This window comes from Oncorhynchus gorbuscha, linkage group LG17, assembly GCF_021184085.1.
Source record: "Oncorhynchus gorbuscha isolate QuinsamMale2020 ecotype Even-year linkage group LG17, OgorEven_v1.0, whole genome shotgun sequence".
In the NCBI taxonomy this organism is placed as follows: domain Eukaryota; kingdom Metazoa; phylum Chordata; class Actinopteri; order Salmoniformes; family Salmonidae; genus Oncorhynchus; species Oncorhynchus gorbuscha.
The window spans coordinates 38,790,703-38,800,559 of NC_060189.1; the positions used below are offsets into that span (position 1 = coordinate 38,790,703).

A 9,857-nucleotide genomic window follows, 5' to 3' on the forward strand; every position below is an offset into this window, starting at 1 on the left:
CCTTCTTGGTGGAATTGCTGCAAAGAAACTGTACTTTGTTCTGATGAGTCTAAACTGGACATTATTTTTGGTTCCCACTGCCATGTCTATGATGAAAATGACAGGCCTCTCATCTTTTTAAGTAGGAGAACTTGCACAATTGGTGGCTGACTAAATACTTTTTTGCCCCACTATGTTTATTCCATGTTTTGCTTTATCTTGGCCAGGTCGCAGTTGTAAATAAGAACTTGTTCTCAACTAGCCTACTTGGTTAAATGAAGGTGAAATACATTTTTTTTTTTTAAATGTCATGTCAATGCTAATAAATAATTCACTAGCTAGCTAACCCACAACTGTAACAGTGTATTTTGAGAGACAAGGACTCATTGTGCACTTACGTTTTCAATAAACATTTGGAGACTAAACATTGTTGACAATATGTAAACTATCTAAGCATGTTTTGCCCCATAGTTGCACACGCGTCGGTTTTGTTGCTAAATAACCAACCATAAGGTACAGTATACACTTTACCCAACAGAGGGTGCTGTGGAGAACATAATAATTATTTCCACGACACACTATGGCTTAGACTGTTGATGCAGCCTGGTGCTGCATAGCTCTCGGTCTCTGCCTCTATGCTTCTGCTTATCTGCATCGGCTCAATCAACAACTGCACTCCATTTACATTTATAGGGATTATTGATGCAGGTTGAGGACTGCTTTGCATGGGGCACACACACACACAAGATTGATCACTAGAAACACACTGCGATCTCGGACGTTTGAAAAGGTCCCGAGAAAGTCGATATATACCTAAAAAATTAAAAATATATTGTCCAACACTGGGAGTAAACTCGTGATACTCGGAGCCGGAGCGTGCTGCTTAGACCACTGCTTTAGCAAGCCGCGAGAATACTGATGATACCTGATGGTAATAGGGTGTCGTTTTTCATATGTTTGTTTGTCTTAAGCCTTCCCCAGGCCATATATCACAAACCTTTTCCACTCAGAATTAATACCTAAACTTAACCCTTTGAGTCGTTTCTGTTTTAACCCTGTAACCACGCAGAATTAACCCTGAAACCACAAAGAATGAATGCATCACAAATAGACATTCATCTATAATACGTCAAATTTCCAAGGGAAACTATGAGATCTTGTTGCAAGCACACACGCACACACTCTTACCCAGTTGATGCAGCCTTATGGGCCTGTGAAGGAGAGGGGAAGGGCACTCAAAGAAACATGACAGCAAGCACAGAAACAAACCACTAAAAAGAAGCTCCCCTTGTTTGATAGAGCCTTTCCCTAGGAACACCCCCCCCCCTCACCAGGTGGATGACAAACGCAGCAAAAGCTCAAGCCAGACTCTCTGTCCCATTGCCTTATGATCAAAGCACTATAATGGGATGAAAGTATGATCACAGAGGCTGGCAAGCCACAATCATCCACAGAACAGGCCTACCAGTTAAAAAACATGATGAGAACAGGCTTAGTGCTGAAAGACAAAGTCTGCCAACCAGTCTGATCTAGTCAAGTTACACCCCCCCCCCTACCACTCGTCCTCTAAGCTCAGCAGGCATCTTTTCTTTTCACTCAGACAAACCCCAAAACTCCTGAAGTAGCAACCCCCCCAGAGTTGGAGCACTATACACATTAAGCCCATTCATTATCACTACAAACATGGTGTGTAATGAGTAAGATCACATCTGCTTAGTTTAGATCACTTACACAAGATCGAGAAACACCTGAACCAATCCGCAGCCCAATATAAAGTCATTAATCATCACTGGAAGCATAAAGGAAGAGTTTTGATCACGTATTACCTCGGCAAGGCACCTCAATTGGGGGGGGGGGGGGGGGGGGGGTTAGCGTTAGGACATGAAAACAGCAGCAGCACCATGCATGTCAAGTCTTTGGTTGGTTTCTTTGTTTCCACAGAGTCACAGTGCAGTTGGACACAGATAGACATGACACCTGTCAATCAAATCATTAAGTGGGACACTCCGCCAGAGGTCATTGATCTGACCAATCGCAGGACGTTTCTGCGTTCAAGAAATGAAATGTTAGAATTTTAAAGCGAAGCATAAAGATAGGATGGAATTGAGGTCAAGGGGAGGAGCCTATCATTCCAACCAATCAACAGACAACATTCTGAACATGATCTCAGAGTTACGGAACCATAGGGATCCAATAGAGGACCGCCCCTGAAACCATGGAGGAGAGGGAGGGAGTTGAGGAGCAATATGCCTTCACCTCCCAGCATTGGTGGGACAGAGCAAGGGGGAGGCAGCGAGGTAGAGGGAGGGAGGAAGGGTTAGGAGATGAGAGGACTGGGTGAGGCTGGGTGAGTATAGGGTACAAGGGGGACAGATGGATGGGCAGTGGGGTAGGTGTAAGTATAGGGCACAGGATGCGTCTTACTTTGGGTGTGGGGCAGGAGGCAGTGGAGAGGCGCGAGGTGGCCTGGGCGCGAGGCGACTCAGAAGGTGTGGTGCTCAGAGAGGCAGTGTCTCTGGGAAGAACCTGTACACCCCTGGAGATGATGCTGTCTGGGATCTATGGAGAGAAGTTAGACAGTTATTGCGACTCCTACACACAGGCAGAGAGGAAAGCTGTGCGCACAAACAGCACTGGGATCTCTACTATCTCGAAAGCACACACCGATTGGTCAGTCAGTCTACGTTTTTTGGTGACTCCAGATCATCATTTTCCCAATTGGCAAGTCAGACGTTTCTAATAATTATAACAACATGATTTACATTATAAGCATCAGTAGACAAATGCCCCAGAAGCATGTTAAACCCTGTGTGTGCGTGTGTAGATCCAGACACACCGTGAGCCTGCGAGGAGACAAACAGGCCTGGCAGGCCCACAGTTTCCCCCCAGGGCTGCTGCTGTGGATGTGTGGATCTGCGACTGATCCGTGCGGCTCATTCGAGCAGTGCTAACGGGCCCTGGGAGGGCCAGTGGGATTTACAGTGGGTTTCCATTGGAGCGATATGGGCTTAGCGATGCACTAATTAAGACAATAAGCTTTACTGGCAGCCCAGCACTGAACCCCACTCGGCTAATGAGCAACACAGGCTAACCCAGCGTGCGCTAATAACATTGCCTTGGCTCCACCTAGCGATGCACCTCACGTCATGACCTACACAAGACGGGGTGAACCTCAAAAGTCCCTCCTCGACTTCTCGCGTTCTCCCCTACCAAGATTCCCTTCCTCGGGTCTGTGAAGGAGTTGGAGAAAGGACGGGATCGAGCACTTTTGAGATTCATCTATGGTGTTTTGCAGGGAGGAATAATGGAAGAGGTGACGTGCAGAGTACACCCCGGTATGTGATGTAGGGGTGACGTGTGACATGAGGGTGGGTGGGCGGTTCTGAGGGATCTTACCGTTCCCGGCTGGTCTCCAGAGCAGAAGCAGGTGAAATTACGTGGGGCTGGGGGGAGGTCAGATAGCAGGCCAGGTTGATAGTGGCTACCTTTTGCCATGACAACAGCATGGTTATGGTGCTGCTGGGGTTTCCCCTTCTGATGATGGATATGGTTCACGGGGTCAACACAGGATGGGACAACAACATGAACATACAAATCAGGCAAATACACACATGCGTGCAAAACACACAAACATTTAGAGGTGGATTTATGAGTGACGTATCACAACATCACAATGGCAATGGATCAACGCAGTAACGGTGTGAACAGGGACAGGGGGGTAAATAATGTAACAGACAATACATGCATTTAATGAGCTTCAAATCCCTCTCCTCCTCCCTAATCCTTCCCTCAGCCCTCCCTCTTCTCCTCTTCACCTCCAACTCACCCCCTGTTCCCCTTCACTCCCTCCCTCCCGCCTCTCCTCCGTCGATCCCTCTTTATGTGCTTAATCTCCTCCGTTTCAAATCCTCATGATTAATTCCGATGGCCTTTAGGATACGAGAAACTGACCATGGCACTAATCATAATATAACGAACTAAGATATACAGGGCTTCTCCTACCGCTACCCCAGAGTGCTTCATGTAACACTCATGGCCACCAGCAGAGCACATTATCACACCGTGTTCACAATGTGTTTACCTTGGCAGCGATGGCGGCGGCAGTGATGTGTGTGTTGTGTCCGTGAGAATGGGAGTGGCGGTGGTGGGAGTGGGTGTGGTGGTGGTCCTCGGTGGACGCTGCCCTGATGTCCTTCATCTTCTCATCTTCATCATCCTCACACTGCACACCCTTAGAGTAATAATTCACTTCATTAGTAAAGAACAGCTCATGCAGAAAAACCACAATTTAAGGTGCAGTACTTCATAAAAATAAACTTCAAAACAATTGATAAAAGACAATTACAGTAGCATGGTAAACGTTGTAACAGCAGCTATATAACGATTAAAAGAAGTACTGCTACGAAGTCTTCTGTGAAGTGAAAACGTGATTATTGGCAGGAATAAAGCACTCGCGCACAGCAATATTTCAGGTGTCCCCCTTTCATGGACCTTTTAACATACAGTAGCCAAGCACCTGTATGCTCAAGTGTGGGATGGTTATATCACCATCTTTCATATCACCCACCCACCCACCCATCCACACACACAAACAAACAAAAACCTCTAAACCTTACAAAAACTACAACACAACAAACACGCCAATCTCTCTCTATCCCTCCCTCCTTCTCCCCTACCCCTTATTACACCGTGAAATAAATTTGAAAAACACAGGAGTGCTAAAGAGTGCCACCTTCTCCTCTGTCTGGGTGCAGGCGACGCTGTTGAGGGTGAGGGGCGGGGAGAGGGGCGGCGGGGGTGAGGGCAGGTCCTCCAGGGCATCGTGAACCTCCTTCACCTTCACCACCGCGTCACGCAGCAGGTCAATGGCGTGGGGCAGAGCGGGCAGGATGAACTGGAAACACTCCTGTAGGAGGAGAGAGTTTGGGGTTAGAGGTCAGGGAGAGTAATACACAGCAGGTGTATTGCACGTGCACACACACACACACTCAGAGGGACACAGACATACACACACTCGTGTGCATACTCCTGTTTGCATATACACTGCTCAAAAAAATAAAGGGAACACAAAGAACACAATGTAACTCCAAGTCAATCACACTTCTTTGAAATCAAACTGTCCACTTAGGAAGCAACACTGATTGACAATAAATATCACATGCTGTTGTGCAAATGGAATTTCAGGTGGAAATTATAGGCAATTAGCAAGACACCCCCAATAAAGAATTGGTTCTGCAGGTGGGGACCACAGACCACTTCTCAGTTCCTATGCTTCCTGGCTGATGTTTTGGTCACTTTTGAATGCTGGCGGTGCTTTCACTCTAGTGGTAGCATGAGACGGAGTCTACAACCCACACAAGTGGCTCAGGTAGTGCAGCTCATCCAGGATGACACATCAATGCGAGCTGTGGCAAGAAGGTTTGCTGTGTCTGTCAGCGTAGTGTCCAGAGCATGGAGGCACTACCAGGAGACAGGCCAGTACATCAGGAGACGTGGAGGTCGTAGGAGGGCAACAACCCAGCAGCAGGACCGCTACCGCCGCCTTTGTGCAAGGAGGAGCAGGAGGAGCACTGCCAGAGCCCTGCAAAGTGACCTCCAGCAAGGCCACAAATGTGCATGTCTGTTCAAACGGTCAGAAACAGACTCCATGAGGGTGGTATGAGGGCCCGACGTCCACAGGTGGGGGTTGTGCTTACAGCCCAACACCGTGCAGGACGTTTGGTATTCGCCACTGGCGCCCTGTGCTCTTCACAGATGAAAGCAGGTTCACACTGAGCACATGTGACAGACGTGACAGTTTGGAGACGCCGTGGAGAACGTTCTGCTGCCTGCAACATCCTCCAGCATGACCGGTTTGGCGGTGGGTCAGTCATGGTGTGGGGTGGCATTTCTTTGGGGGGCTGCACAGCCCTCCATGTGCTCGCCAGAGGTAGCCTGACTGCCATTAGGTACCGAGATGAGATCCTCAGACCCCTTGTGAGACCATATGCTGGTGCGGTTGGCCCTAGGTTCCTCCTAATGCAAGACAATGCTAGACCTCATGTGGCTGGAGTGTGTCAGCAGTTCCTGCAAGAGGAAGGCATTGATGCTATGGACTGGCCCGCCCGTTCCCCAGACCTGAATCCAATTGAGCACATCTGGGACATCATGTCTCGCTCCATCCACCAACACCACGTTGCACCACAGACTGTCCAGGAGTTGGCGGATCATTTGTCCAGGTCTGGGAGGAGCTCCCTCAAGGGGACCATCCGCCACCTCATCAGGAGCATGCCCAGGCGTTGTAGAGAGGTCATACAGGCACGTGGTGGCCACACACACTACGGAGCCTCATTTTGACTTGTTTTAAGGACATTGCATCAAAGTTGGATCAGCCTGTAGTGTGGTTTTCCACTTTAATTTTGAGTGTGACTTTTTTTGAGCTGTTTATATTACCATTAGTATAGTATTTGTATACTCCCGTTTACACACTGCTCAAAAAAATAAAGGAAACACTAAAATAACACATCCTAGATCTGAATGAATGAAATATTCTTATTAAATACTTTTTTCTTTACATAGTTGAATGTGCTGACAACAAAATCACACAAAAATGATCAATGGAAATCAAATTTATCAACCCATGGAGGTCTGGATTTGGAGTCACACTCAAAATTAAAGTGGAAAACCAACTTTGATGTCCTTAAAACAAGTCAAAATGAGGTTCAGTAGTGTGTGGCCTCCACGTGCCTGTATGACTCCTGTTTACATATATATATTACCATTAGTAAAGTATTTGTGTACTCCTGCTACCAGTCACTTTTCAGCCCTTTTTACATGTATATCCACCTATCACGCCCACACTGACACACAATCACTACGCGCACGAGCACTACGCACACACTCCACCCACCACTTATGCTGTTGACAAAAGTAGGATGATTATTTATCCTGTTACCAGTCACTTTCTCCTTGTCTGCACATATCTACCTCGGTACTCCAGTATCCCTGCACATTTGGTACTGACCCTGTATATAGCTTCTCCTCTTATTTCTTATACTTTTTTGATACTGAATACCGAACTGTTGGGTTGGGCAAGTTAAGCATTTCGCTGTACTTGTTCATGTGACAAATAAAAACTTGAACGCGCACACATCAAATCTCACCTGTGAGCCCTTCTTGCTACCAGGTAGGTTAATGATGAGGGTTTTCCCTCTGATTCCACAGACAGGCCTGGAGAGCATGCCCAGAGGTGTGACCTGAAGCGAGCCCATCAGCATAGCCAGCGCCATCCCTGGGGCCTCGCGCTCTATCACCTCTCTGGTGGCCTGCGGCATGGGGAGGGAGCAAGGGACGGAGAGAGTGGGAGGGGGGGACACATAATTACTTTACTATATGGCACAGACAGTGCATAGTACAGTTGTCATCACCTGCCTACACTCCACATAACGTGCCCCCACAGTATAGCAGGGTTAGCAACAAGCAACAGCTACTGCTTAATCTACTGTATTATAAACTGGGTGGTTTGAGCCCTGAATGCTGATTGGCTGACAGCCGTGGTATATCAGACCGCAATACCACGGGTATGACAAAACATGTCTCATTACTGCTCTAATTACGTTAGTAACCAGTTTATAACACCAATAAGGCACCTCAGGGGTTTGTGGCCAATATACCACGGCTACGGGTTGTATCCAGGCATTCCGTTTTGAGTTGTGCATAAGAACAGCCCTTAGCCGTGGTATATTAGCCATATATCACACTCCCTCGTACCTTATTGCTTAAGTATACAACTGCCACATCCATTGCTAACACCCTTGTGATTAGGGTAGCTACTCCAATGAGCAGGCAGAACAGGCAGATAACATGTTGACATCTTTAGAACAGTGATTCCTTTCATCTCTGATGTTTCTTTCTTTAGCTCAAACCCTCTTCACCTGTATGTGTGTGTGTGTGTGTGTGTGTGTGTGTGTGTATGTGTGTGTGTGTGTGTGTGTGTGTGTGTGTGTGTGTGTGTGTGTGTGTGTGTGTGTGTGTAAGTAACCCCCTGTTAACCCCTCAATCCCCTAGGGAGAAATGCCCTCTGGCAGCCGCTGTTAGTTCTATCCCAGCGGGGGGGGGGTTGATTTAAGAATAGTGACGTTGTGTGTCCTCAAGTTGAATGCTACTTCAAACATGCACATTAGTAGAGAAAGAGAGGAGGACAGATCAAAGGAAGAGAGGAGAGAGGGGAGAGAAAGAGAGAGAAACGACGTTCACAGCCAGCAGCAATCCCGCGCTTTCTCTCACATACACACACACAAACACACACACCAACCATAAAATATGACACTCATACACACATTTTCAAAATATGCAAGATGTATCATATGGAATTATAACAGAATGAAACAAAAATGTTTCATTCATCTGTAATGTGACAAACCTGACAAAGCATAAGACAATCTACAGTTTGACAAACACAATACACACATAAACATGCACACTGACCATGCATGCAGGTGCCAACCAACACACACACGTGCAATCACAGCTACATCGGCTTACACTACATCTAGGGTCGACACTCATCCACACTCACATGGACACAAACACAAACTTTGGGGTCCCCATGTACCTCGGGAGTGACATCACGAGGGGCGAAGCCTGTACCCCCTGTGGTCAGGATCAGGTTCAGCTCTTTCTCATCACACCAGTCCACCAATGTCTCCTGAGGAAACAGAGAAGAGAGACAGGCTATTGGCTGGCAGCAGCGTATATCACAGAAATTACCACCCTATTGGCTGGAAGCAGTGTCAATCATACAGACAACAGAGGCGGGTGAATCTCTAAAGCACTGAGTGAATCTCAATAGTCTTTCCTTGATTCCTCATGTCCTCTCCTCTTTCTCAAAACACATTGGAGAAGATCAGACCTCTGTCTTTTGAGAAGGTGGCAAGCAGAGAGATGATGCGAGGCATCATTGAAAGACAATTGAGATGCACCCATTGTGTGGAACAACTGTTTCCAAGATAGGTGTTTCAAACCACAACAGTTGTTTCATGTAGTGAGAGAGAATACATGTGAGAATACAAAATGGTGTCACCTTTGAACTACAGCCTGGGGTGGGCTCTAATGGGCAGCATGTAGCATGCAGTTAAAGGGGGGGGAGAGAGAGAGAGAGGGAGGGCTGTAAGAGAGAGATAAATAAAGGAGGGAGGAGATCTTCACCTTAATCTCGTCGATCTCATCTGGGACTATTTTGTAGGAAGATATGATGCCTCCGAGCCTGTGGATGAAAAGCACAAAACAACAACATAGTTAGTTCATATTCAGACTTCACGAACTCACTAGAGACAGAAAGCGAGGGGAAGGGGGTAGAGAAAAAGGCAAATACAAAACAGGGACTGAAGATATATGTAGTAAAAGTAAGTGGGCGAGAGCAAGATGAAAAAGGGTTACCCTGAACAAATCCGTACTCTTAAGTTCAGAGCTTGCGAGTGATCTGTATGTGCAGGTAAAATACAACTGACTCTCCAGAAGAGGCTTAAAGATAAGTCAGTGTTCGCTCTTTTTAAAAGAGTGATTGTGTTTCTCTGAGCTGAGGGGAGAGAATGCCATGAGACCGTTAGTTCAAGTCAAATCGTGTCCACTGGCGCCTACCAGTGGCGCATTTATTTACCATATTTGGGAAAGAACTACACAGTCGTGTTCTCCTCACTAGTACTCTCCAACAAAAAAAAATATTTTAAAAGCATGAAAATCAAAAAAAAAAAAAGTGAGTCACAGATTCAAACAAACTAAATTGAGACATACAAATATGAGAACATGTTAAACAAGCAGATTTTCATTCATCAAATCTTAAATAGGGATGAGGGGCTTCTGGGACTAAGTAGACGCGCACACACACACACCCCCCCCCC

The 9,857-nt window shown here is 46.7% G+C and overlaps 1 protein-coding gene across 16 annotated transcripts in view; it reads right to left on the minus strand.

Moving 5' to 3' along the window:
* Positions 1-9,857, minus strand: part of LOC124002054 (gephyrin-like) — a 135,075-nt gene that overhangs the window by 51,538 nt on the left and 73,680 nt on the right. For 10 of the 16 annotated variants that reach the window (XM_046309289.1, XM_046309286.1, XM_046309282.1 and 7 more), the window contains exons 3-9: positions 9,166-9,223; positions 8,537-8,665; positions 7,122-7,283; positions 4,712-4,885; positions 4,061-4,210; positions 3,376-3,513; positions 2,404-2,538 (exon numbers count right to left, since the gene is read on the minus strand). In XM_046309289.1, the coding sequence (XP_046165245.1) occupies positions 2,404-2,538; positions 3,376-3,513; positions 4,061-4,210; positions 4,712-4,885; positions 7,122-7,283; positions 8,537-8,665; positions 9,166-9,223 (946 nt within the window). The remainder of the gene's footprint in view (positions 1-2,403; positions 2,539-3,375; positions 3,514-4,060; positions 4,211-4,711; positions 4,886-7,121; positions 7,284-8,536; positions 8,666-9,165; positions 9,224-9,857) is intronic. The other 6 variants (XM_046309291.1, XM_046309288.1, XM_046309285.1 and 3 more) reach the window with 3 other exon arrangements.